This window comes from Trichomonas vaginalis, chromosome II (assembly GCF_026262505.1).
Source record: "Trichomonas vaginalis G3 chromosome II, whole genome shotgun sequence".
NCBI classification, from domain to species: domain Eukaryota; phylum Parabasalia; order Trichomonadida; family Trichomonadidae; genus Trichomonas; species Trichomonas vaginalis.
In genome coordinates, this window is record NC_067204.1 from 2,889,500 (window position 1) to 2,914,298 (window position 24,799).

The window sequence follows — 24,799 nt, forward strand, 5'->3', positions numbered from 1 at the left end:
TTCTAAAAGATAAAAATTTTAATTTTTCTAAAAATATGTTAGAAAAAAAGTTTGCTGACATTGACAAGAAATTTGAGAATGTTTTAAAACAAGAACAAGAGGAAGTTAGAAAATGCTCAGATAAAACCTATACATGACAATTCTTATTTGCTCAGAATGGTATAACAGGTCTAATTGCACCACCTGGGTCGGGTAAGACTTTCACTTATCTTAAAATGGCTGCACAACAACAAGAACTAGATGAGAAGAACCCATTCTATGAGTTAGTTGTCATTTGTAGTACTTCTGGTCAATTTGACCAAACCGTCAATTCGTTCAAAGATATTATAAAGAAGTCTAAGTTAGTATGTATAAAGGATACTGAGTGTTAGATTGGATAAAGAAGTACCAAAGAAGGGTTTTGAAGTACAATGCTATAAATGAGTATATAAATTCGAAGTTTAAAGACCCAAATGAGGAAATGCAGAGAATATTAGAGAAGAAACACTTCAGAAACAAACAGAAAGAGATAGAATACATTTCGAAGAAATTGCAATCTTACGATTGGAAGACATACCCTCATAGATGTCTTCTTATCTTAGATGACTTTGCTTCTCATCCTTTGTTAAAGAATAGAGAACAAGATATGTGTCGAATTCTTAAGAAGCTCAGACACTTTAACATCTCAGTTGTCATTTGTGTACAGACAGCAAAGAGTTTAAGTAAGGATGTAAAGAGAATACTTACTGACATTGTACTTTTCCCCGATTGTCCGAAGACGATTTCATGGAACTTATGAAAAGTCCATGGCAGGTAAGTTTGACAGATATGAACTATGGGAGAAGTACAAAGTCATACAAGACCCTCATACTTCTTTCAGAATTCATATCTACGCAAACAAAGTTCAAATTGTAAAAAGTCAAGCTTGAAAAATGTAAGTGTTTAGTCTTAGTAAGTCTGTTGTGGTGCTGGGCTGTCGTTCTTCTGGTTTGGGAAGGCATTCAGGAAGAGGAACGTCAGTCATCCGTTTGTGTCCTGTCGGAAGGAAAAACTTTTCCTGTTGGAAGGAAAAACTTTTCCTGTTGGAAGGAAAAACTTTTTCTGTCGGAAGGAAAAACTTTTTCTGAAGTTCGACCAAAAAGTTCTCAATTTTCGAAAATTTGAATGGTTTACGGACGGACAACTGGAAGCGTTCTTCCTGTCGTCGGGAAAAATTTTTTCTGTCGGAAGGAAAAACTTTTTCTGTCGAAGGAAAACTTTTTCTGTCGGAAGGAAAAACTTTTTCTGTCGGAAGGAAGGACTCGGAATGCCAGAAGGATTTGACAAGGCAATTTACCTTATAGAGCTACTTGAGCCATCTGAAGTCAAGCTTGAAAAATAAATGGTTCATCTACTCTACTTGTTTGAAGTTGTCAAAATACTCTGTTATTTTTTCCTTTAAGCAATGGCAAATCTTCTTTGAAGGTAAGTATTGTACAACCTTTAATATCATAGTGTGTTTGAGGTAAAAGTATCTTGAACTATTTGTTTCACATCTTCATTTGGGTCATTAAATCGGTAAGTTTTCGCGATAGAACCAATTTCTGTCAGATTTGTAAATCTTAGCAAGGTCGTAAAAGCTTTTGTTGTTTCTTCTGACTAAATGCAACATAACCATATCTCTGTCTTCTTCATTTTTCCATCTCTTCAGTATAAATCATATACTTATAGTTCTTTTCCTTCCTTTTGTACCGAACGTGGTATTCTTTTTCTGAATGCTTTTGTCTTTTGCTTCAAGCTTGTTCTCTAGCTCTTCACGTTCTTGTCTATGAATTTCATCTAACATCATGAAAATATAACAAGCGTAACGAGGTGAAGCCCACATTGCAACAGCATTTACAAGAAGTCTATGTACATACCAGCCTCTCAAACCATTTAGCAAATTTTTACGATTTTCGTACGGAATCTCGACCCGCGGTTTTCCTCGGGTCGCAAACATATAGGAAATTCTTCTAAAGTTCTTTTGTCTGTTGGTTTTCAAACCAATGATGTGCTTGCTTTGTAGAACGAAGAGCATTCAAAATACTTTGCATTTGGTACATATCGTCTTTGACCGAACGAATGAGACGGAGTTGTTTGTTAAACTGAACCCACTCATATTCTTCATTTATGGCTTCATGAACGATAGCAGTTGTTGTGTTCTCTGATGTTGACATATCTGTCCTTACATACAAAATAAAAAAATAAATAAAAATAAAACTAACTTTATTTTTTCTGTCTTAAGGAAATTCATGATTTTCATGAGTTTTATGCAAGACCGAAAAAAGTCGGTCTCGCTGTGCTTCATGATTTTCATAGAGTTTTGGCGACTACGTTTTTTAACGTACTCGCTGTTCTTCACTGTTTTCATACGGAATTCAGCAAAAATATATTTTAGGGTAGAAGGTTAGATCTAACACGTTTTCTACCCTCGTGAATTTTCATGACTTCTTCGTAAATGTTTTGTCAAGACTTCTTCGTAAATGTTTTGTCAAACATGAACGTACATGTTTTGTCAAAACTTCTTCGTAAATGTTTTGTCATGACTTCTTCGTACATGCTTTGTCAAGACTTCTTCATCGTAATGAGCGTAAATGTTTTGTCAAGACTTCTTCGTAAATGTTTTGTCAAAACTTCTTCGTAAATTTTGTCGAAACTTCTTCGTAATGAGCGTAAATCAGACAAAAATAATGTTTAGGTGAAGAGGTGCGATCTCACCTGTTTTTTCACCTGTTTTTTCACAAGCGTTTTACATGGTAAACGTTATTTTTACATGTATTTTTCAGCAACTTCGTCAAATAATTTTATAGCTTTATCTATCTCATCTACTTCAAACGTTTCTTTACCTTTTATGGGAGCACCATACATTTTCTCAAACTTTTCAAGTAGTTCTGTTTCTGCAGCTCTCATATCGTTAACGAACACAACCTTGACTATATTGACTGTACTGTCATATCTTAGAGTTATATTATATGTTCTTCCTATCTTATATCTTTTTGTGTTGAAGTCCTTCGGTTTCTGAACGATGTAAAGTAAGCCTTCACTGCAACGTTCCGTATCGAATGAACCATATGTTATGAAGTTATATCCAACAACTGGGTCTAACCATAACAAAACTATTGGTATAAGACTTTTGTCGATGAGATATGCTGTAGTTCCATAGAATTTTACCGATATCATAAGCTCAGGATTTCTTGTCAAAATTTTCTGAGTTGAAGCAATTCTAACCCAGTCCTGCGGTCTCTTTCCAGATGGAGATATAATGTCTGACAAAGAATATTTATTGTATTTCTTTGAGTATCTTACGTTTAAATCACCTATTCTAACCACTTTGGTGTCATTGTCTATCTTTCCAACTGTTTCAAACTCAATGTTTGTCATTTCTTTCTTTAAGTCTGCATAGTCGTTTCTCATACGTTCTATCTCTTTGACGGAGTAGTTATATCTCCTCATTGCTGCTTTACATTTTGAACATTGCGGGTTCATTTTTGCGTTATATTCTGAAACCTTACCTGCTAAAACAACTAAAGCGTCAATTGCTCTCTTCATCTCAAACATAGCGGTCTTATTTTTTGTTCCATACCTTACCTCTTCTATCTTTATCTCTTATCTGCCATACACATTCAGCAACTAACGAAACAAAGTTGTCGTAGGTCTTAAATTCTTCAGATTTATATATGTCAGAAACATTCTTATATACCATGTCGCAATCTTTGTCCATAACCTTATGGTTGCAATGAAAACCAAGGAATTCATAGTTTACCTTTCGTATGAACTTCTTTATTTCTACTGAGTCAGTTGCTTTGACTTCAATTTCGTCAAATTCAGGAATAGTGAGTTTTTGTTGTTGGATTTCAGGCAATTTGGGTAAATGGTCAATAATGTCCTGCATTTCATAAAGATATTCTTCATTTGTTTCATCTTTCGCACTACAGTCTAAATTACATGTTAAAAGTTCTTGCTTTATCTTCTGGATTTCTGTTTCGAAAGTATATGAAGAAGGAATGAAGCTTTTCATCTCTACTAACATTGACGTAGGATTCATGACTAACGAGTTAGGTGCTGTTGTTGTTTGAACTGTTGTTGTGCCGATTGTTGACATTTTTATTTTTTTATACAAAATAAAAAAAATAAAAAAAATAAAACTAACTTTATTTTTTATTTCGGGAAAATTCATGAAAATTCAAGAGGTGAAAAAAGAGGTGAAAAAGGAGGTGAGATCGCACCACTTCACCTAAACATTATTTTTGGTGTAAATTTCATGATTTTCGAGAGTTTTAGACCATGTTAGAAAACGTGTTAGAAAACATGTTAGATCTAACATTCTAACATAAACATTATTTATGACAAAAATAAATGGTTCATTTACTCACAATATTTTTGTACAAAACGACCCCAAACTTTTAACTTCTTTTCTGCAGCTTCAAATGCTATCTTAGCGAGTTCATATTCTCTAAATTCTCTCTTTAAATCTTCTTGTTCCCATTGGTCTAGTTCGTATGGAGAATTTCTATAACCATAACATATCTCACGTTCATGTTCTAATTGTTTTTCGCACATTTTTCCAACTTCTTCTTCAAACAAAGGTTTAGCATTCTCTACTGTATCTTCGAGTTCTTCTTCATCTAACTTCTCATGAACTTTCTTGTCTATGGAATCCATAATTTTTCCAACTGCTATGCAATATTTTGGAGAAGCCCACATTGTTATATAGTTTATAAGTCTTGGGTCTACATACGTTCCTCTAACCTGTTTGATTTCATCAGGAATTCCTGCATGAATTTTGTATAAAAACCAACCGTCGGAATTCAGACGGTTGCTATATTCTTCACAAAATGCCTTATAATACTCTTCCCAGGACTTATTTTCCAACAACTTTCTAAAGTCTTTCCTAAACTGCTGACACATATTTGTTGCATTTATATAACCATCCTTGTTTCTACGTAAGACTTCAATACCGTTATAAGTGCCTTTTGTGAATGTTTCGCCATTAGATTTGTTAGTGAATGTTTTTGCTTCGACTGACATTTCTGTTCTTACATACAAAATAAAAAAAAAATAAAAAAATAAAACTAACTTTATTTTTTATTTCATAAGGAAATGTCAAAAATTTATGATTTTCGAGAGTTTTAGACCATGTTAGAAAACGTGTTAGAAAACATGTTAGATCTAACATTCTAACATAAACTTTATTTTTGGGTCCTTTACACTCATTACGATGAAGTCATGACAAAACATTTACGTTCATGTTTGACAAAACATGTACGAAGAAGTCTTGACAAAACATTTACGAAGAAGTCTTGACAAAACATTTACGTTCATGTTTGACAAAGCATGTACGATGAAGTTTCGACAAAACATTTACGAAGAAGTCATGACAAAACATTTACGAAGAAGTCATGACAAAACATGTACGAAGAAGTCTTGACAAAACATTTACGAAGAAGTCATGACAAAGCATGTACGAAGAAGTCATGAAAATTCAAGAGGGTGAAAAAAAATGACACTTTTTCATTAGATAACTGTTATTTTTTGACGAAGTGAACATTGACACTTCGTCAAAAAAATCCCTGAAATCATATCTTACATACAAAAAAATACAAAAAAATGACACTTTTTCATTAGATAACTGTTATTTTTTGACGAAGTGAACATTGACACTTCGTCAAAAAAATCCCTGAAATCATATCTTACATACAAAAAATACAAAATAAAACTAACTTTATTTTTTCTATCTTAAGGAAATTCATGAAAATTCAAGAGGTGAAAAAAAGAGGTGAAAAAACAGGTGAGATCGCACCACTTCACCTAAACTTTATTTTTGGGTCCGGGAACAACTTTCTCTCAATAGGGGCAGTAGCATAATCTTTGCGTAAGCGGTTCAGACCTTCTTCGAACTCTTGGGCTCTCTTCGATTGGGATTGAGATTGGAATTGCTGGGGTGGAGCTTGCTGGAACATCCAAGGGTTGGGGCAGTAAGGCATAGGCTGATGAGACTGTTGTGGTGCTTTAGGTTCCTCTGGTTTGGGAATGGACTGGGTTGGTGGTACGTCGGACATTGTCTTGAAACAGTACAAATATTGTTCTGAAGCAGTGCAAGTCTTGTTCTGAAAAAGTACAAGTATTGTTCTGAAGCAGTGCAAGTATTGTTCTGAAAAAGTACAAGTATTGTTCTGAAGCAGTGCAAGTATTGTTCTGAAAAAGTACAAGTATTGTTCTGAAAAAGTACAAGTATTGTTCTGAAACAGAAAATTTTTCTCACAAATTGAGAGCTTTTACGGGAAATTTGTTCTGAAGCAGTGCAAGTCTTGTTCTGAAAAAGTACAAGTATTGTTCTGAAGCAGTGCAAGTATTGTTCTGAAAAAGTACAAGTATTGTTCTGAAGCAGTGCAAGTATTGTTCTGAAAAAGTACAAGTATTGTTCTGAAGCAGTGCAATGGACAACATCGAGCCATTAGATGAGGCAGTTTACCTAATTTAAATTAACGAGCTTGTTAAGCAGTACTTGCGCAAGGTCATGAAGCCCAAGGTCAAGTTCACCACTATTTCTGGAAGGGCTGCCTTGACTCTCGAGATTTCGACTGGAATTCCAATTCAAATACCAGACGGGACAGCCTACGATGGCATAAAGCAAGCAAAGAAAGAAGCTCTTGTTAAGTTCCTAAACAAACGTCCTTGGATACTACTTCCAAACAGAGAGAGTCCAATTCCACGAATTATACAAATTCTCAGAGCACTGTTCCACTTCTCGGGTCAGCCGTTCTACATAACCTGTGAAGGCGACATCCAACCAGTTCAGTAAACCTTAACGTTTAACTTCACTTTTTTATGTTTTTTGTGAAAGTGTCAAAAATAAATTGTTTTCATGAGTTTTCTACGATGTTAGAAAAAATGTTATTTTCTAATATCTTCACATTCAATACTTTTTCAGCACTTTTCCGTAGTTATATATGAAAGACAATTCGAGATAAAAGTCATAGTACAATGGAATAATATGTTGCACACCATTTGTTGTGAACCAAACTTGAAAGTCAGAGAAACTGTTACTAGGTGGTTCGTAGAATTTAGAAGCAAAGTCATAAAAGTCCTTACCAATACATAGAAAACTATTGTTGCTTGAACTGAAACTTGCATGACACATAACATTTTGAGGGTCAAACACGTTTCTATAAACTGTCAAATCTGCTGGTGGAAGTATAAATTTAAATGGACCATCTGGTGGTAATGGTTCGTTCTGGTTTAGTAACCGAAGAAATTGTGCCCAAGAACGTTTGTCTACTTTCCAATATAAAAACTCTGTATCTCTTGGAGGGTTAATTTCAATCTTTTGAAATGAAACGGTGGAGTTCATCTTGTCATATTCTAGTTTCAGATAGTATGTTCCATTTAGTAAAGAGTCGTATTTTTCTTGAAATTCCCAATAATATTTGTTCATTTGAGTTTAAAAGTCATTTAGAGTTTTCTCAAGACTTTCGTCTGAACGAACTGTAAAGATTCTCATTTCGTCAAATTTGTCTATTAGACCATCAGAACCTTTATACTGCCCATGAAAATATACTGCGAACATAAATGCGTTAGTTCTATTTGAAAACAAAACTCTTCTAAATCCTATTGCCTTTGCATCTGAAGGACTTTGAAGCCAACGAATTGGATAGTCAAACCTGTATGTTCGGGATGAAATTTCTTCATCTGAAATAGTCCTACCAGCATTTGTAAAGATATAGTCTAACGGTTTTGTATCTGCTACTTTTGTTCTTTGTTTTTCAACCTGAAGCATTTAATATATGTAAAAATATATTGTTTTAAAATGGTATGCCATTTCATATTTCTCATCTAACAAACAAGTTTCCTTCAACTTGAGGTTCACTAACAAACTCAGCGTACATTTCAAATTCGAATAAAAAAATATTTTTTCTTTACTTTACATAACCGCCTGCTGCCATAAGTCTTTGACGCCAACCCATACCAGCTAATGAAGGTTGACTTGGTTTAGTTTCCAAACTAAACTTTGGTTTTGGTTTATCTTCAGTTTTTGGTTTTTCTTCTTCTATCGGTTTTTCGTCACTTTTCGGTTCCTCTGACTTTACTTCACTTGCAGGAACAGTTGTGTCGTCAACATCTTCATAAATATCATATGCCATTTGTTTTTTTTCCTTTCAACTTTTTGTGTTTGTTGTAAAGTTTAGAATATTTCGACTCTAAGTCAATGAGATGTTCTATAATGAACTGTTGGTCAGTGAAGTAAACTTTTCCATCTGTTGTCTCGAAAGCTCCTTCAGACTTCAATATTTTATTTGTGAGAGTCTGTTTCTTTTTTGAGATACTTGCCGTTCCATTTTTATGAAAAGTGACTTTGTAGTTAGGGTTTGTATTTCCAGACCTGGCACTTTCTATTATTGAATTTTTCTCTTCATCTGTAAGTTCTTTGACAGGTTTTGACAATGGTTCTGAACTTTTTGTTTGTGGTGTCAAATCTACCGTTTCAACTTCTTCGGTCATTTCATCTCAGTAAAAAATTTTAGTTTGGTTTGTTTTCAACTGGTTGTTTAGGTTTTTTAAGTCGGTCTAAAACTTCCTGAGGTATAGGAAGAACTTGACAAACACGTTGTGTAACTGCTGGAAGTCGACAAATCCATCTTGAACCCATTTGTCTCAATGCTGTATTGTTCATTTCATCTCAGTAAAAAACTTTACATTCCCCACGTTTGAGGTGGTTGCGGTTGGTTATTGTTTACCCATTGTTGTGCATGGTTATATCCTCTGTTAAAGAATCTTTCACCTTGGTCCATATAGTGTCCTGCTTGGTTATAGTAGTCATTTGCTTTGTTATAATAGTTTCCTGCTTGTCTTCCTACATTGTCCATCCATCCTTGAACTTTTCCTCTTGTTTCAGGATTTGGAATAAGATTTGTTGCATCTCGTGCTACATCCCAACCTTTCTGTACAGTTTGTATAATATGTTGTGCTTTCTCTTTAAGTATACCTAATGTACTCAAAATCTTCCTTCCAACTCCAAATACACCTCTGGCTATTGTTCCCACTGCGGGTAAAAATCTAGATGCAACTCCTGCTAATGCGCCAAATAAACCCATTTCTTATAGGATAAAAAATGACGAATCCAAACAAGGACCCCTATGTTTCTAAGGCAACAAAGAAAGCACTCATGATAAAAATCTTTAGTTCAACACCAAATGCTTGGTTTATGGATATCTTGGAAAACATTCCGAGGTATAGAGAAGATGGACCACCATACTGGCTAATATTTGTCGGTCAAAACACAAGATACTGTGAAGCCATACCATTACAGTCCAAAAATATTTTAGATATCTTAGCAGCTTTGACAATATTCGTTGACAAATACCATCCAACAAAACTGACATCTGACTGTGAAAGTTCTTTCAAATCAGATGATGTAAAAAACTATCTGCGTTCAAAAAATGTAAACCAATATTTCATTGTCGACCAAAACCATTCTGCTCTTGGTGTCATTGACGGTTGTATAAAAATGTTAAGAGACTTAAACCAACCACAAGGTGGTGAAGCAAATGAAATGTCATATGACGACAAATATAGACACTTCTCCCAGGCAAAGATGAGACAAGTTTTAAATATTTACAATAGCCGTAAACAAAAAGGTTTGGGAAACCACTCCCCTGAAGAAATGAAAAACAACCCTGACTTAGAGAAAGACTATATATTTAATAATTTAGTCAAAGAGACAAACAAGAAAGAATGCCGGGCTTCAAACTTCAGAAAGGTGACAAAGTAAAAATAGAAATACCTAAACGCGACCCATATGAAAATACTATTGACTATGACAACAATGGGAACCCGACAGGTACTCACGTTCGTGTTCGTAAAAATAGAAGAAAGTATACAAGAGAATATTATGAAGTTTTAGGCAAACATGGCAAAATGTACACACTGCAAGCAGAAGATAAAACTACTATTGTCAGACCTCGTTTCAAACTTGTCAAAGTTCAAGGTGGTATACTTTCAAAGACAGTTCCTAACAAATATAAGACAACTCCTGACGAATATGCTAAAGAAGTTGAAAATGACGACTAAGCATTTCTATACCATGCGTAAACTGTCATGTAAGGTGGCATGTATTCTTTACTTTGTCCCGTTGTTTGCGTATATCCTGAAACGCGATGTGTATGGTTTCCATCTCCCTGAGTGTTACCCCAGAAACAATTTATAGCAAACTGAACGTTGTCTTTAACATCATATCCTTTACCTTTTGTCATTGCCGACCAATCCCAAAATTTATGCTTATGCCAACCTGCTTGAGATGTACTTAAATCTATGTAGTGACTGTGTGCAGGTAAATTTTCACCTGAAATCGTTTTACTTCCACCTGTTTCCTTTGAAGAGTTTGCACAATACAAAAACCTGTCGACTATTTGAGTCCAAGTTCCAAAACCCAGAACTGTTTCTGGTCTGGTAGAGTTCATTGACGTATAAATAGAGCCTATAGGATATAATGTTTGAAGCATTTCTGTCTTTAATGTTTGAAGCTCTGTTTTGTCTGCTTTCTTGTCATATAAATCTTGAGCAGTGAATTTAATATTATGTTCATCCTTCATGACATAAACATCTTTACATCTAATGTTTTTCATCGTCGTTATGTCGTCATCCGATGTTAAACCTTGTGGAAAGTTAGGAGGTTTACAATATATTGCATCCCCACCAGTTTCTTCAACCGTTCCTTCAATACTTTCTATAGCAACAGTTGTAAAACTTGTATGTGTATGGTTCTTATTTGCTTTCTTCTCTAACTCATCGTTAACATAAGTTTTATCTGCTTTAAGGTCTAAACATCCTGAAACCCATCCTGTATCGGCTTTAACTTTAAAAGTCTTCGATGTCCATTCATGGTACCAGTCAACCCTTTCTTTCATTTCGTTATCTTTTTCATCCACATATTCCTTATCCGCTTTCTTCTCTAACTTACTAGCCACATATTCCTTATCTGCTTTCTTTTCAAGGCTAACGTTTAAGTCTGTTATTTCAGATATAGAATGTGTATGAGTCTTTTTTAGAATATTCGTTTTCAGCTCTTGTCACTTCACTTGACATTTTATTGTCAACATATGTTTTGTCTGCTAGTTCAGGATGAGTATGTTCTTTTGTTGCATAAGCATTGTTAGCTCTTTCTTCTTCTTTTGCTATTGCATCGTCTACATATTCTTTGTCAGCTTTGTTGTCAACATCTGCTTTCAAAAGAAGTTCATTTATAGGTTTCTCGTTTAAAGTTCCTTTTGTTGGATTTATACAGACAGTATTGTTCTTCTTGTCTTGAAACAGAAACTCATCTGTCATTGGGTTTAATGTCAGTTTTAAGTTTCCTTCTTTCAATGACTCAGATATCTTAGAGTAGTTTGAAAAGTTTGTTGTGTTCTTATTTAGAGCTTGCATAATGAGTTGTCGGTTGTGTTGTATTTCTCTTATGGAAGCAATATCTTTCGACATTTTTATTCTAGATAAAATATGCTTTCAATAGAAAAAGAAAATTCAAGAGTTGCTACAACTAAACCATTAGATGAACTTTTTACTAATTTCGGTCAAAAGTTTGAGACAGAGACCGTAAAGCATGAAGGCTATCGTTTTGACTACCCATTAAGATGGTTAAGAGACCCATCTGTCACAAAAGCTATTGGCTTTCGTAGAATGAAGTTCATTTCAGAAGCCATACATGGTTTCCCATTTACGGTCGGTTTTGAAGTTCGATACTATAACAAAGAAAAACGTATGTATGAGAAATTTGAACAGGGAAAACTTTTACAAGTTAGTTTGCTTGTAAACTTAGAAACAACTCTTCAAGCTTTTCAAGAAAAAATAAACGATATCTATATCGAATATGCAAACCAGTATAACATTGACGAGGGAGAATACCATCTCGATATTATTTATGACAGGAAAAATGCAACTGTTAAAATCAATAGAATAGAAGACCTTGGAGAAAACGTTTATATTTCTACAAAATATAACAACTTGGCATGGTATAGATTTATGAGGATGTTAAATCAGCCTGCAGCATATCCAGTACACCCAGACTTTTATGAAGTCGAAAACCCTAATGGAACATATGAAAATGTTTTCGACCCAGCTGCTATTATTGTTCATGCTTCATTTTCTGGCGCCCAAAACTCTTTCTTATGCTTGGCAAATGACTTTTACGAAAAACCTACAAAGTTATACGAACCACCAAGTGGAAGTATTTCAGACTTTCAAGTATGGTTTACTACAGATGGAAGAAAAAGAATAATTCCATTATACCATGCGTTTTACTTAGAACTTAGTTTCATATACAACTACTATCGAACGGTAAAAATATAATTTTTTAATACGGTTGAGGTGTTGTATTTGGTTGCCAACTAGACTGTGGTGCAGGTTCAGGCTGTTGTATAACAGGAGCTTGTTCTTCTGGTTCAGGGTCTTTAGGTATAATACCAACGAACTGACCTACTCTTTTACCAATATTTTTGACTCCGTTCCAAATTCCTCTTCCTACGGTTTTTATTCCATTCCATATACCTCTTCCAACATTTCGAAAGAAGTTTCCAATACTACTGAAGAAACCCATTTTACTATATGTAAAAATCTAATGTCCGCCTAGTCTCTTACGTTTCCTGTTGAGTTCCATAGCATTCTTTAACTGGAGCTCATACATTCTGTTTCTCCTCTGGTAGAAAACATATTCTGGGTCAACTCCTGTGTTCGCGTCATCTGCATAAAGTTGTTTATATCCCACTTCAGGGTTTGTATAAAACTCTTTCCATCTCATATTTGCATACCATGGTGGCAAACCTAACGCAGCGTCATTTGACATGGCAGTTTGCATTTGTACATCTGTTGGCACTTGACCATAGTTTGCCATTGCAGTTTGTATTCTAACTTCATTTGGAATATTCTCTGGGTTTGGTTGTCCAGGTTGCTGTGCATTCGCTAAGTTCTGTGCGTCCATTTAATATTAGATAAAAATATCTCTTACGAGTACATATACTGAACATTTGCAGGCATTGATTCATCTTCATATTCTCTGTACTTTTCTGCCACGTCAAATAAATAAATGACACAATGGAAAAAACCCAAAACAAGTAGTCCTATTTCAAACCACATTTACTTACTAATAAAATTTCTTTATTGTGACACTTTCTCCAGTTTATAGGACCTCTCTCATATTCTATCTTGTCATATCTAAACTCATAGTCATGTATGTCCTCTAACCATCTCATAACGGTTTCCAAACCACTTTTATCGGATGTAAAGTAAAAGCATGGATGGTTATGTAAAACGTCTAAAGTTTCTAAAGAGTCTCTCAAAGTCCAGTCTACTTGGTATTGAAAATCCCATGTGTTATAGAACGGCGGGTCCACTATAAAGAAAACATTTTCCTTGTCTTTATATTTTTCATACAACTCTGTCCAATAACATCTCACAAACTCTATACCCTCAATATATTTTTCTATGTCCTCTTTGAAAACATTTGTATAGTTAAGATATAAAACTTTTGACATAAGTGTTTCAATGTCATGAACTCTTATAGAACCACTATATAATAGTCTAGCAGATATACTACCAGTCTATATATTCTGCTTTTTTCAAAACCTCTCTCACAATATTTTTCTTATCTAATGGTATACGTTCCATCTTACCTATAGGTATCTTTTCTTTTAACTCTTTCAATATATTGTTTGTGTCTGGTATATGTTTGAGACGGTCCATATAGTTGTCGAAGTCATTGCATATAATCTTTGAGTCAGGAAATACGGTATGACATAAATGGGATATATAGAAACTTCCACCGAACAAATCTACAAATGTTAGACCATTCGGTAGTTTCTTAAGTTCTCTCAATATAATATCTTTACATTTACTCTTATTTCCAAAGAACGGTAACGGAGGTTTTGTAAAATTCATTTATATATAATAATAAAAATGTTTTTTTCCTGAAAAGTGACAGAAAAGTGACAAAACATGAAAACATATATAATTTGTGAAAAGTGAAACATTATATAATGTTTTCGACCCAGAAGAAGGCTTCTTCCCAGAAGCAATGGAGGAAGAAGAAGAGTCCTCCGAATTCACACCAGAAGACTAACAATTTTCCGAATAAAAACTTCATTTATACTAAACATCTTCGGGGCTAGAGGGCACGAAGTGCCTGGAAGCCCCACTACCTTTTTTTTTTTTTTTTTATATTTTAATTAAAAAATATATGTTATCGATCATCACACTCAAATTGAATTTCAAAAATTTTAGAATTTGTCAATTTCAATATTGAAAATATATTTCTTATATCATAGCGATTCATGTTATAATAATATGGAGAAGAGAGAGGGTCAAAGTTGCTATTTGTCACTTTTCCACAAGAATATAATGGGGAAAAAGTTATCATATAGTTGATCTCATTCACTGAGATGAGTGATGCATGTAGTGTAATGTGATAAACAGTGGGATTGCTGCTCTAAGTCCTAGGTTCGAGACACATTGGCTTCATTTTTCTCTTTTTTATTGACGTAAACTATTCAATTTTTGTGTTCTCCATTCAAATTTCAGAATTTTTTTGCAGATTTCACGCTACATTCGAAGTTACCTTTTGTAACAACCACCACTGCCTACGAAAGACGAAAGTGTGTCACGATTTCACCCGGAAATCCGACGGTTGTTTAAGAGTAAGCACTTTTGGCACCTACTCATATGGAGAAAAATATTGTTTTAAATCTAAAATTTAAAATGAATGATTGGGCATTACATTATTCCAATTTATTGTTTATTTGTTAATCTAGTGGAAACAATTAATATTTTGGAGAAACAAAAATTTGAAATTTGAAATTTTGAAAAAAATGCATGAATCGGTAATTAAACATTGATTTATTAATTTATTAGCCATGTCTTTGATGTTGGTCTTATTCTTAAGCCGATTTAAAGAATTAATTTTTCCAAATCGTGTTTGACATTAACACATATAGATATATCAGGAAAAAAGGTATCACTTATCAAGTTATTGGTTTTTATGTATATCCTAACTTTGCCTCGTTCTGAATACAATTCTAGTTAACGAATTTTAAATAACTATATAAAGAATACATCATTTTGGTTTTATTATTATTAAAATGATATATATTAGCTATGTATATGCTTGTAAGAATATTATTCCGTGAATTGGAAACAGAAAAAATAAATTTAGACAGAAAATGCATATCTTTAAAAAATAATATGAAATTTAGCTTTGATATTATTATCCGATAAAATATGCATGATAATTACTCCGCAAATAAAAAAAAGTAGTGGGGCTTCCAGGGGCTGCGCCCCTTCTAGCCCCTAAGAAATTTTGCCCAAGACCCAAGAGGAGGACCGAACCCCAGCCGACCAGCCGTTGACTTTTTTGTAGAGCACTCAAAATAGTATAACTTTGTCCGGACAAATAAGGGTCTATCGTCGCTACAGGAAAAGTTACAGGCGTTCCAAGGAAGTATACTTTGAGAAGCCTTTTTCCCCTTATAGAATGAGATAGGACGGTTATTTTACAAAACTGACAACACTTTGACCGAGTAGTTTTTTGTGCTGAACAAAAAGTGTCATATAAACATCTGTCAAAAACCGTTTTTTACTTCACTTAAAATGCCACGTAAGCTACGTAAGAATATACGTAAGAGGAAGGGAGCATTGAAACATCCAATAGTAAAACTGACACCACAACAACAGTTGCAACAACAAATTATGAATGACCCCACTATGTTGCAACAAATGTCAAGCAACCCTATGCTTTTAAACCGAGTTATTGGTGTACAGAGTGGAGGTTTAAGAGCGGCACTTTTAGCGAAAATGGCAGGCTATGGTGGAGCTGCAGACGGAACAGCTTATAACCCTCAAAGTCAAATGAATTTGAGTTCACTCAAAAATCAAATAACAGATGTCAAAAAGTCAAACATAGACATACAGAAACAAATAAGTGAAAACGAAAAGAAACTAGAATATGACAGACACACAAAGAAACTCAATGAGTTAAACGTAAGAAAAAGAAGAAAGAAGAACAACTGAAAGAACTAAGTACAGAGGAATATGCGAAAAAAGTGTCAGAAAAAGCAGCAGAAGTAGCAAAAATGGAACAAGATGTTATAAATTTGAAAAACCATACTACTCCATATAAAGTACTGAAAGATGAAGAGATAAAACAAAAAGCCCTGAAGACATATATGGATAGCGATGAGATATAAAAAGAAGTTGAAGCAAATGTAAAGGCAGAAAAAACTTTTACAGTTGCAAAACCAAACCGTACAGTATGAAAACTTAGCACAAGAAAGTAAAAATAACGACGCAGCCATGCAAAAGGCAATGAAAAGCGCAGAATATATAAAAGCTAATAATGACTGGTTAGATGCCCAAGCCAACGCTAAAGCAGCCCAACTTATAGGGTCAATAAGGACAAAAATACAAGCGGATGAAGACAGTTCAAATGAAGCTTTAATGAATGCTGACTTTAAGAAACGCCTTCGAAGCTCTTCATAGTAAGGTGAAACTAGTGAACGACTTCTCATCTGGAAAGAAACTGAAGTCTGAAGGTTTCGACAACGAGTTAAGAGAAGTAGCACAAAATATGACGAAAATAACAGATGCAGCAACGAGACAGGCAGTTCAAAGTGCCTATGACGCCGTTAGAGCAACTGTTGTGGAAAGTCAAGAAAAAGAGTTACAACAGACCAAAACAGACCTAGTAAATGCTTTCTTAAAAACGAAAAGTCAGGTAGGACATTATGCTGCAGATGGAACATATGTGCCAGCTGGTGGAACTTATATACCAGCTGGTGGAACTTATATACCAGCTGGTGGAACTTATATACTAGCTAGTGGAACTTATATACACCAAACCCTCCAAGAGAAGCACTGCACCAGGACTACCTAAAACATTTACATCGTCACATGGACACAGACACAGGCATGCACCAAAACCACACAACAACCAACAGTTCAAAATCCAGCACCACAACCAACAGTTCAAAACACTGCACCACAACCAACAGTTCAAAACACTGCACCACAACCAACAGTTCAAAACACTGCACAGCAACAACCACAAACAGAGCAAGGACATAAAAGAAGTAGAGAACAAGGAAACCAAGAATTCTTAAAAATGCTTAAGGAAAATTATGGTTACCCAGATACTCTTGACTTTAGTGACAGATATAAAGAAGCTATTAGAAAGTTCAAGGAAGGAAATACTGACCCGAACCTATTTAGCTTTATGGTTCAGCACCAAATGGGATATAATTTCAAACCTGGAAAATACAAGCTCGCTAAGGGATATGATTTAATAGCATATCATCCAAATGACATGGATGAATTTACTCCGAGATATTTGGTGTCAGAGCTAAATGATAATTCAACTCTCTTCATGAAACGCGTAAAAAATAGAGACGGAACGAAAGAAGAAAGGTTTATGAGTCCGGATGACTTAGATAGGGAACTTTTTAAAAACGGTCTCGGAATATATGAAATGCCAGCAGATGAGGTACAAGAAACTCCACAGGAAGAAGTTCAGATACAACCAGACATGGAAGAAATAGTTCAGCAACAACAGCTAGAAGAGCCTGAAGGAAACGAACAAGTCCCTCCTTTGGAAACTAACTTCACAGAACTAGATGAAGATTTGGAACAGCCGAAAAATCTTGACCCTCAACAAGAGTATGCGGAGAATATGGAATCTTTCCAAGAGTCTAAGAAAAATTCGGCTGACATAGTAGAAGAATATCGAAAAATGTTTGCCGACATACAAAGACTCCAACATCAGATGAAAATATTCAGCATAGAATGGAAGTACTGAAAGAAAGTGTACGCAAATACAACAATCCTTTTTACTTACGACCATATAACGTTCAATCTTTGGCTGAACTCGGTGAAAATAAAAGGTTAAATTTCACCAAAACATATAGAAATGAAACATTGTTTAAAGTTCATTCAGAACCTAACCAATATGGAAACAAACCTACTTTTGTTTCTGCAGACTATGGAACTACAATGAGATGGGGTCATAAAGCTAATCCGGATAGGTGGTTCATAAACTTACAACCACAATTCCAAGAAGTTGTAGACGCAATGGAAGTGAATGGTGAACCAGATATAGCTGGTATTTTCAGCGCGGCTTTAATGCCATTGAAAGATATGAAACATGCAGATATTTTGAACCAGTATGAAATGAACATGGCTGATGGAAATATAACACCTGACGTTCTAGAACATTTATCTCAAAGAACTACACAGAACCATAGAGATGGTATATTTGGTGAAGAGTTTAGAAAGAAAGTTAGGGAGATAGAAGGAAGAGAACCTATTGTACATGACCTTGCAAACGAAAGTTTGCAAAATGTCATAAAAACTTACTTTGCAGACAATGAACCGAGAAGGGATGAATATTTAAGAAAACTCAAATGGACAGTACCAAATGAAATGTTAGTATTGAAAAACATGTTCCTTGACAAAATAAAACCAACTACAGAAATAAATGACGCAAGACTGAAACATTGGGTAAAAGCTTTCCCATTCACAAAAGATATTATTGGTAACATGGAAAGAAAACCAGAATGGCTACAAAAACATATATTTGGAAACGAGCTTATTCCATATGGACAAGCTCTGTTTGAAGAGCTTGAACCGGAAACTCAGGAAAGAGTCATGCAAACAATACGCGAAGACTCAAATACAAACTATGACAAAATCTTTCTAGGATATAGGTTACCTGAGATGGGCGACCAGAGCCCAAAGGCAAAAAGGACATGGGAAATTTACAACATACTAGGTGAACATGAGGCAAAGATGCAACAACTTGAAGCAGAGGGCAAGTTACCAAAAGCGACACCAAAGAAGAAGAGTAGAACAAAGTGAAAGTAGTGAAGAAGTAACTTCATCTAGTGAAAGTAGTGGCAATGAAGGAAAAAGAAGAGTTAAAAACTCAGTCAGGAAGAAAGTAAAGCTTGGTACGAAACAATTATGACACATAAATCCAACTATTCTATATTTTTACCCATATGAAATGTACGCCGCTCAGAATATAACGCCAACAGTTTTGGATGCCATGAACGGAAATGTTTCCGAATGGTATAACGAATGCGACAATGCCATTAGAAGGTCAGAAATAGTTCCTGGAACTTACGAATATACAACTGCTGTTTCTTATGGAAACGTAGGTGAGTTTGGAGAAGGTTCTTCAACAACAGTAGATATTGCTTGTGACAGGTTTCATATTATTTCTATTGACAACTCATTCTTATACGTGGAACAAGACATTGAAATAAAACCTTCTGCCAAGTTGTCTGACAAGAAAGGTTGCAATGGAATTTTCTATGTCGGATACCAATATGCTCCAGAAGTTTTCATGGGATATAAGATATATTCTAACTCTGACTTAGTTCAAACAGTAACATGGGCAAACTATGAATGGTTCGCTTTGAGAAACTCAGTACAACCACAAGCTAGAGAACAAACAGACCAGTATGCAAATATTGAGAAAATAAGAAGACTTGACCCTAACGTTCCAGGAGTTTATGTTAACCTTTCTGGTTCAGATGGAAATGCTGCCACTAAAGTAAAACTGAAACTTAGAGTTCCTTTGTCATCTTTCCTCATCTTCAGGTTTTTAAGATACTTGCCAAACTGGGCAGGAAAAATTTCTATTGAACTTACTCCAAGCAAAAATAACTTAGTCATTGCACCAACACAAGACCCATTCAGCATTACTGTAGCTGGAACTGGTGAGCCAAGTTCTGTGACTTTTGCAAAGACAAAGTTGACTTAGACTTTGGTTTCTCAAACTTCAACAATGAAGTAAACTATTATTTCAATGCTGCTGGAACTGCTTGGGACCCAGTTAAGTTCACATGCGAAAAATTTGAATGCAAGAGAATAGAAAGCAGACTTGCAGTCTATATGTTGGACCCAGATATTTCAAATGCTTTAGCTGCCAAATATATTGCAGTTCCACTTATGTTCCCTATACACCAAATATCTGTCAAAGACTTTGCAGGTGAAGTTGGAAACCAAAGTGCTGACCCAGGTGCAAGAACAGATATTGCTTTAACAACTGCAATGAAACATGCAGATACTATGTTTGTACTGTTCAGACGAACTATAAATGACTATTCTTGTTTCTACAACCCGGTATTAAATATCATAAAACATAGATGGCAAATATTATCCAAGAGAAGAATATTCTACAGTTGAGGATATGAGGTCATACAACTTGACATTAGATGCTATGAACTTTAACAACAACTTCACAACAACCATTAACCCTGAAATGCAAAGTTCTATTATGCCATATGTGAAAGTATGGACTCATACAGGAGGTCAAAAACTCAATATACAAATGGAGACCGTTCAAACTTTTGGCTTGGCATTCCATTTGCTGACTCAGAAGACTTTATGGGTGGTATTTCAACTGTTGGTACTGTACAAATACAATATACTGGTGACAGAGACGGTCCAGATGAACTGAGAGCAAAGAAGTTTACAAAACCAATAGCACTTTTCACGGAAGATGCTCTTTTGAAGATTCGTTCGATGAAACCTGCTGGGGCTCCTCAGATTGGCATAACGACAGCTTCCATCGAGCAGATTTTGGCAGCAGTCAGTAAGTTGTTCTTGAACTGACTTCTCTCCGTCAAATATTGACAGTACGCCAGTTTTGACATAATATTGTAAGATAAACTTACCTTTAGAAATATCTGTAAGTTTTGTTGTTATATTTTTGTCAACGTCAAGAACTTTCACCATTTCAGTTATACCAACTTTCTTTGCTTTATGGAAATATTTTGGTTCAGCAAATATTGCTATTCTATAACATTTACCATTGTTTGTATAAAGAACTATTCTGTCAATGTATTTGTATTGTTTGTGTGTGTAAACTTTGTTCTGCTTCAATTCAAAGAGATATCCGAATACGTCCATCTTTTTATTCTAAGTAAAATGTCATTTCCGAAAAATAGAAGCGTGAGTGTTTCAAAAGGTTTAATGGCGGTGGCAGATGTGAAGTTAAATTCACCAACTCAAACAAACAGTCAAAGTGTTGTTGTCAATGTCAAAAACAGAGATGTTGAAGTGGGGAAACCATACGAAGACGAAGATGGTATAACAATTGTTCCTGTAAAAGAACCAACATATCCTGAAGTTAGCAGAGACTTAAGTTCTGTTGCAGATATTCGAAACGACTACCAACAACTGAAAGACAAACTTCAAACTCAGGAGAAGATTTGTCAAGCTTTAAGTATAATGTTAAACTTGGTCGAACACAACCCTGTAAAAGTGAACTCATATGTCATTGCACCTCATGAAGTCTTGAAAGAACTATTGAAACTTTTGACAGAGGCAGACGATATAAACATCAAAGAAATAGAACCCGACATTAGTTGCTGTGGTGTTTCATATAATGTCATTGACAAGATATACGTTATGAAAGGAGGTGAAACGTTGAACTTAAAATATAGTTTCCCAGACGTTATAAAAATATTTGACGACCACAACATTTCATTAAAATTTATTTGCTAAGTAAAAATGTCAAAACTTCTTGAAAGATGTTTGAAGAAAAATAATATAGACTTTATTTCATGTAAAGGACTTTACACACTTTTGAACGATATGAAAGACCCTGTTTTGTTTGTTCGTGTAGACAAAGGAAAGTTCTATGTCTTTACAAAAATATTTGAACTTCTTAGACAGAGAACTTCAAGAAACGCCATGTGAAAGTTTAGATGAAGTTCTTCTCCACTTTCAGAAAAACTTTTAAATATATATAAATGGCAGAAGACATAATGGTTTATACTATTACGACTAAAAACCCTGAGTCATATAATTCTATAACAACAAACTTACAAAGTCCTCAAGGACGATATTGTAAACTAACCTTAAACACAATGACGACTAAAGCCTGTTTTGCTCTTTTGACACCAGAAGACTTTATTGTTGTGAATGGTAAAAAATACTCCTTTGAAGATACTTACTCAGATATACCACCAACAGGTTTTGTTGACTTATTTAATACTTTAAGTACAGGTGTAACATGTGCTGCAACTAGAGCAGGTTTCATTATGTTTGGATGTCCGACTGAGTTTACTATAAACGATATGAGCTATAATACAAAACTTATTTCTGGTTTTTACTACCAACAGTTTCCTATAACAGGAAAAGGTGTCATACAAGGAATGTCTATTCCATTGACATTAAGCACACCAATCTTATATATTGTTTCAAACTTAGGTTCAAAGTGTTATTCGAATGTCGACAGAAACTATTATGACCAAAAGATACTTATGCGTATAAACAATACTTTCTCTGCTGGTTTGCCTATTGTTCATTCGAATGCAGAATTTTCAACCTTAGTGAACTCAAACACTTTGGCAAGTATAACGTTGACATTAGTTGACGCAAACTTTGTTCCTGTAAAACTTTTATGTCCTATGTATTTGTCAATGACGGCAGAAAGTTTCGAATTGGAAGATGCAACTGGTGAAAGTATTGTATTACAAGAACAACTTCAACAACAAATAGCTCAAGAACAACAAATGCAACAAATGCAACAACAAAGTCAAGAATAAAAAAAATATTTTTTTTTATTTTTATAAAAATGTACAGAATAGATGTTTCAGATTTTTATGACTTCCAAGCATTCAGAAATATGTGTCCATTTCGAGACTATAACAAAGCAGTCGAGAATTTGAAACGTTTAGTCATTTATGTCGACTCTGCCCCAGAATGTTATGTTATGAAAGAATGGGATGTAGTCTTTAACAAACCTAAAGCGACAATAGTTTCAGAACAAGAATGTAGACAGAAACTTAAGAAAATAAAAGTCGTACAAGTTGGCATGAAGATGTTAGATGCTTGGGATATCTTATTGTCAAAGTTAGAAGATTTTTCAGTTCGAGGTATAAAGTTCTATACACCTTCTCCAAACTTCTATTCTATCTTCACTGGATATAAATACGAACAAGTAGAATGGAAAGAAAATATTATAGAAGCTTGGTTAGACCATGTCAAAGAAATTATATGCAATGGAAACGAAAAGGTTTATGAGTATATCTTATGTTGGTTTGCAAACATCTTACAACATCCAAGTGCTAAAAATGAAACTGCTCTCATTATAATTGGAAAACAAGGAACTGGTAAGAACGCATTCTTTACAGATATTTTGTGCAAACTGTTAGAGGGCTATTCGAACCCGAATATGACAAACTTAGAAAACATCTGTGGCAAGTTTAACTCCTCAATAGAGAATATGAAACTTATAGTATGTAACGAACTTCAAAGTATAGATACAACAAAAGTTTTAAACTCAGATGCTTTGAAGAGTCTTATAACAGACAAAGTTGGAGTTGTTGAAAGAAAATATAAAGACCAAAGAGTTTGTGAAAATGTTGCAAACTTCATTATGGTTTCAAACAATGCTGTTCCGATGAAGTTAGAAAGTTCTGACAGAAGATATGTAGTTGTCAGAACGTCAGATTCTCATATGCAAGATACAGAATATTTTGACGACTTAGCAGAAACTTTGACATCTGACTTTTACAACCACTTGTTCTCATATTTTATGACATTAGATATTTCAAAGTTCAATCCAAGACAAATTCCACATACCGAAGAGAGACAAACATTGTTAGAAGCAAACAAGAGTGTATATGAACTGTTCATAGATGAAACTGACTTTGAGTGTTTAGATGAAAGGTCATTGTACGATTCGTATAAACAATATTGTCAAGAATATGGTTATATGACAGCGTCTAAACGAACATTCTTGGCAAATGTCAAAAGTCTTTTAGATGTTCAGAATGGTGTATATACAAAGAAAATTTTTTCTGAGTAAATTTTAAAAAAAAATATTTTTTTATCCGATAGAAAAGATGGCAAAATTCATCTCAGTAAACAAGTACATGTCAGGACTTAAAGAAGAACTAGACCCATTCACATATTTGAATGTTTACTTCTACCATTTTGAAAAGTCTTCATTCAGCAAAGTTTGGAACATCGAACCAGTTAAGTTTGCTATTGTGACTAAAAATGGTGCGAAATTTGAAGACTTAGACATAGAAGGTTTGTTAGCAGTCAAAGAAAGTTTTGACAGAAGGTTCTCAAACCTTAAAGAAGGCAAAGCATACAAACTTGTTATACCTTATGAACCAAAGAAAGCAGACGACTATGAATATTATGAGTCTAAAGTTGTAGAAGTTCAAGGTAAATTGGGTAAAAAGATTTTAGAGTCTAAGCCAGTGTTTACTCCTAAAGAGGAAGAGAACATTGACATTGACCCAGAAATGTTCTAAAAATAAAATTTTATTTTTACATGTCAAATTTCTTTTTCTCTGGAACTGGTTCAGGTTCTTTCTTCTCTTCTTCTACTTTCTTTTCTTTCTTTTCTTTCTTCTTCTTTTCTGGTGGAGTTATGTCAAATTTGGCGCAACTATATTTATGTAAAAGTTCTTTGTCCTTTAATAGCTCATCTATTCTGTTTTCTATTTCATCTTCAAGAACAGCGCATGTGTCTTCTTTGCATTCTAAGAACTTTTGTTGGACTTCATCTTTCCAATCGGCGTCATCTCTGTCAACAAGTCTGTCATTGACAAATTTTAAGACTGCTCTTTGTAATGTTTTATGGTTCTTGTCATATTCCCAGAAACAGAACTTTAGAACAAATTCACCTTTCTTGTTTACACTATGTAAGATTTTATGGTCGACAGATGTTTTGCTGTCAAAAAGCTTGTCTCGAATATAGATAGCGAAATCGCTAGACATTTTCTAAAAGATAAAAATT

General features: G+C 34.5%; 19 protein-coding genes and 4 pseudogenes across 23 annotated transcripts, besides 1 other annotated feature; 11 read left to right on the forward strand and 12 right to left on the reverse strand.

Moving 5' to 3' along the window:
- Positions 1 to 35: 35 nt before the first annotated feature.
- TVAGG3_0475110 lies at positions 36 to 627 on the forward strand (annotated as a pseudogene). Its single transcript has one exon. A coding segment is annotated over exon 1 (592 nt).
- Positions 628 to 1,556: 929 nt separating this feature from the next.
- Positions 1,557 to 2,174, reverse strand: TVAGG3_0475120 (annotated as a pseudogene). The gene has a single exon. A coding segment is annotated over exon 1 (618 nt).
- A 695-nt stretch (positions 2,175 to 2,869) lies between these two features.
- On the reverse strand, positions 2,870 to 3,546 carry TVAGG3_0475130 (organellar and viral DNA polymerase type B; the record flags this gene model as incomplete). The annotated part of the gene is made up of 1 exon (XM_051235682.1): positions 2,870 to 3,546. A coding segment is annotated over one exon (677 nt), but the record flags the coding sequence as incomplete, so codon positions are not given.
- Position 3,547: 1 nt separating this feature from the next.
- On the reverse strand, positions 3,548 to 4,099 carry TVAGG3_0475140 (annotated as a pseudogene). Its single transcript has one exon. A coding segment is annotated over exon 1 (552 nt).
- Positions 4,100 to 4,362: 263 nt separating this feature from the next.
- Positions 4,363 to 5,025, reverse strand: TVAGG3_0475150 (uncharacterized protein; the record flags this gene model as incomplete). Its single annotated transcript, XM_051235683.1, has 1 exon — positions 4,363 to 5,025. One exon carries the CDS (start codon positions 5,023 to 5,025, stop codon positions 4,363 to 4,365), a length of 663 nt encoding a protein of 220 aa, XP_051093507.1.
- A 776-nt stretch (positions 5,026 to 5,801) lies between these two features.
- TVAGG3_0475160 (uncharacterized protein) lies at positions 5,802 to 6,056 on the reverse strand (the record flags this gene model as incomplete). The annotated part of the gene is made up of 1 exon (XM_051235684.1): positions 5,802 to 6,056. One exon carries the CDS (start codon positions 6,054 to 6,056, stop codon positions 5,802 to 5,804), a length of 255 nt encoding a protein of 84 aa, XP_051093508.1.
- A 1,382-nt stretch (positions 6,057 to 7,438) lies between these two features.
- On the reverse strand, positions 7,439 to 7,774 carry TVAGG3_0475170 (uncharacterized protein; the record flags this gene model as incomplete). Its single annotated transcript, XM_051235685.1, has 1 exon — positions 7,439 to 7,774. The coding sequence occupies one exon, from the start codon at positions 7,772 to 7,774 to the stop codon at positions 7,439 to 7,441; it is 336 nt and encodes a 111-aa protein (XP_051093509.1).
- A 379-nt stretch (positions 7,775 to 8,153) lies between these two features.
- TVAGG3_0475180 (uncharacterized protein) lies at positions 8,154 to 8,496 on the reverse strand (the record flags this gene model as incomplete). The annotated part of the gene is made up of 1 exon (XM_051235686.1): positions 8,154 to 8,496. A coding segment is annotated over one exon (343 nt), but the record flags the coding sequence as incomplete, so codon positions are not given.
- Positions 8,497 to 8,515: 19 nt separating this feature from the next.
- TVAGG3_0475190 (uncharacterized protein) lies at positions 8,516 to 8,668 on the reverse strand (the record flags this gene model as incomplete). The annotated part of the gene is made up of 1 exon (XM_051235687.1): positions 8,516 to 8,668. One exon carries the CDS (start codon positions 8,666 to 8,668, stop codon positions 8,516 to 8,518), a length of 153 nt encoding a protein of 50 aa, XP_051093511.1.
- A 19-nt stretch (positions 8,669 to 8,687) lies between these two features.
- TVAGG3_0475200 (uncharacterized protein) lies at positions 8,688 to 9,089 on the reverse strand (the record flags this gene model as incomplete). Its single annotated transcript, XM_051235688.1, has 1 exon — positions 8,688 to 9,089. One exon carries the CDS (start codon positions 9,087 to 9,089, stop codon positions 8,688 to 8,690), a length of 402 nt encoding a protein of 133 aa, XP_051093512.1.
- Positions 9,090 to 9,106: 17 nt separating this feature from the next.
- On the forward strand, positions 9,107 to 9,593 carry TVAGG3_0475210 (K02A2.6-like family; the record flags this gene model as incomplete). Its single annotated transcript, XM_051235689.1, has 1 exon — positions 9,107 to 9,593. A coding segment is annotated over one exon (487 nt), but the record flags the coding sequence as incomplete, so codon positions are not given.
- A 468-nt stretch (positions 9,594 to 10,061) lies between these two features.
- On the reverse strand, positions 10,062 to 10,586 carry TVAGG3_0475220 (phage tail repeat-like family; the record flags this gene model as incomplete). Its single annotated transcript, XM_051235690.1, has 1 exon — positions 10,062 to 10,586. The coding sequence occupies one exon, from the start codon at positions 10,584 to 10,586 to the stop codon at positions 10,062 to 10,064; it is 525 nt and encodes a 174-aa protein (XP_051093514.1).
- Positions 10,587 to 12,012: 1,426 nt separating this feature from the next.
- Positions 12,013 to 12,339, forward strand: TVAGG3_0475230 (uncharacterized protein; the record flags this gene model as incomplete). The annotated part of the gene is made up of 1 exon (XM_001578934.2): positions 12,013 to 12,339. One exon carries the CDS (start codon positions 12,013 to 12,015, stop codon positions 12,337 to 12,339), a length of 327 nt encoding a protein of 108 aa, XP_001578984.2.
- Positions 12,340 to 12,604: 265 nt separating this feature from the next.
- TVAGG3_0475240 (uncharacterized protein) lies at positions 12,605 to 12,967 on the reverse strand (the record flags this gene model as incomplete). The annotated part of the gene is made up of 1 exon (XM_001299015.1): positions 12,605 to 12,967. The coding sequence occupies one exon, from the start codon at positions 12,965 to 12,967 to the stop codon at positions 12,605 to 12,607; it is 363 nt and encodes a 120-aa protein (XP_001299016.1).
- Positions 12,968 to 15,627: 2,660 nt separating this feature from the next.
- TVAGG3_0475250 lies at positions 15,628 to 17,455 on the forward strand (annotated as a pseudogene). The gene has a single exon. A coding segment is annotated over exon 1 (1,828 nt).
- A 509-nt stretch (positions 17,456 to 17,964) lies between these two features.
- Positions 17,965 to 24,799: part of a mobile genetic element that runs on past the window's edge.
- TVAGG3_0475270 (protein of unknown function, DUF4106 family) lies at positions 18,205 to 18,885 on the forward strand (the record flags this gene model as incomplete). The annotated part of the gene is made up of 1 exon (XM_051235691.1): positions 18,205 to 18,885. One exon carries the CDS (start codon positions 18,205 to 18,207, stop codon positions 18,883 to 18,885), a length of 681 nt encoding a protein of 226 aa, XP_051093515.1.
- On the forward strand, positions 19,034 to 19,603 carry TVAGG3_0475280 (uncharacterized protein; the record flags this gene model as incomplete). Its single annotated transcript, XM_051235692.1, has 1 exon — positions 19,034 to 19,603. A coding segment is annotated over one exon (570 nt), but the record flags the coding sequence as incomplete, so codon positions are not given.
- Positions 21,010 to 21,543, forward strand: TVAGG3_0475290 (protein of unknown function, DUF4106 family; the record flags this gene model as incomplete). The annotated part of the gene is made up of 1 exon (XM_051235693.1): positions 21,010 to 21,543. One exon carries the CDS (start codon positions 21,010 to 21,012, stop codon positions 21,541 to 21,543), a length of 534 nt encoding a protein of 177 aa, XP_051093517.1.
- On the forward strand, positions 21,792 to 22,374 carry TVAGG3_0475300 (uncharacterized protein; the record flags this gene model as incomplete). Its single annotated transcript, XM_051235694.1, has 1 exon — positions 21,792 to 22,374. A coding segment is annotated over one exon (583 nt), but the record flags the coding sequence as incomplete, so codon positions are not given.
- TVAGG3_0475310 (uncharacterized protein) lies at positions 22,757 to 23,359 on the forward strand (the record flags this gene model as incomplete). The annotated part of the gene is made up of 1 exon (XM_051235695.1): positions 22,757 to 23,359. A coding segment is annotated over one exon (603 nt), but the record flags the coding sequence as incomplete, so codon positions are not given.
- Positions 23,423 to 23,854, forward strand: TVAGG3_0475320 (uncharacterized protein; the record flags this gene model as incomplete). The annotated part of the gene is made up of 1 exon (XM_051235696.1): positions 23,423 to 23,854. One exon carries the CDS (start codon positions 23,423 to 23,425, stop codon positions 23,852 to 23,854), a length of 432 nt encoding a protein of 143 aa, XP_051093520.1.
- Positions 23,892 to 24,311, forward strand: TVAGG3_0475330 (protein of unknown function, DUF4108 family; the record flags this gene model as incomplete). Its single annotated transcript, XM_051235697.1, has 1 exon — positions 23,892 to 24,311. The coding sequence occupies one exon, from the start codon at positions 23,892 to 23,894 to the stop codon at positions 24,309 to 24,311; it is 420 nt and encodes a 139-aa protein (XP_051093521.1).
- On the reverse strand, positions 24,328 to 24,780 carry TVAGG3_0475340 (uncharacterized protein; the record flags this gene model as incomplete). The annotated part of the gene is made up of 1 exon (XM_051235698.1): positions 24,328 to 24,780. The coding sequence occupies one exon, from the start codon at positions 24,778 to 24,780 to the stop codon at positions 24,328 to 24,330; it is 453 nt and encodes a 150-aa protein (XP_051093522.1).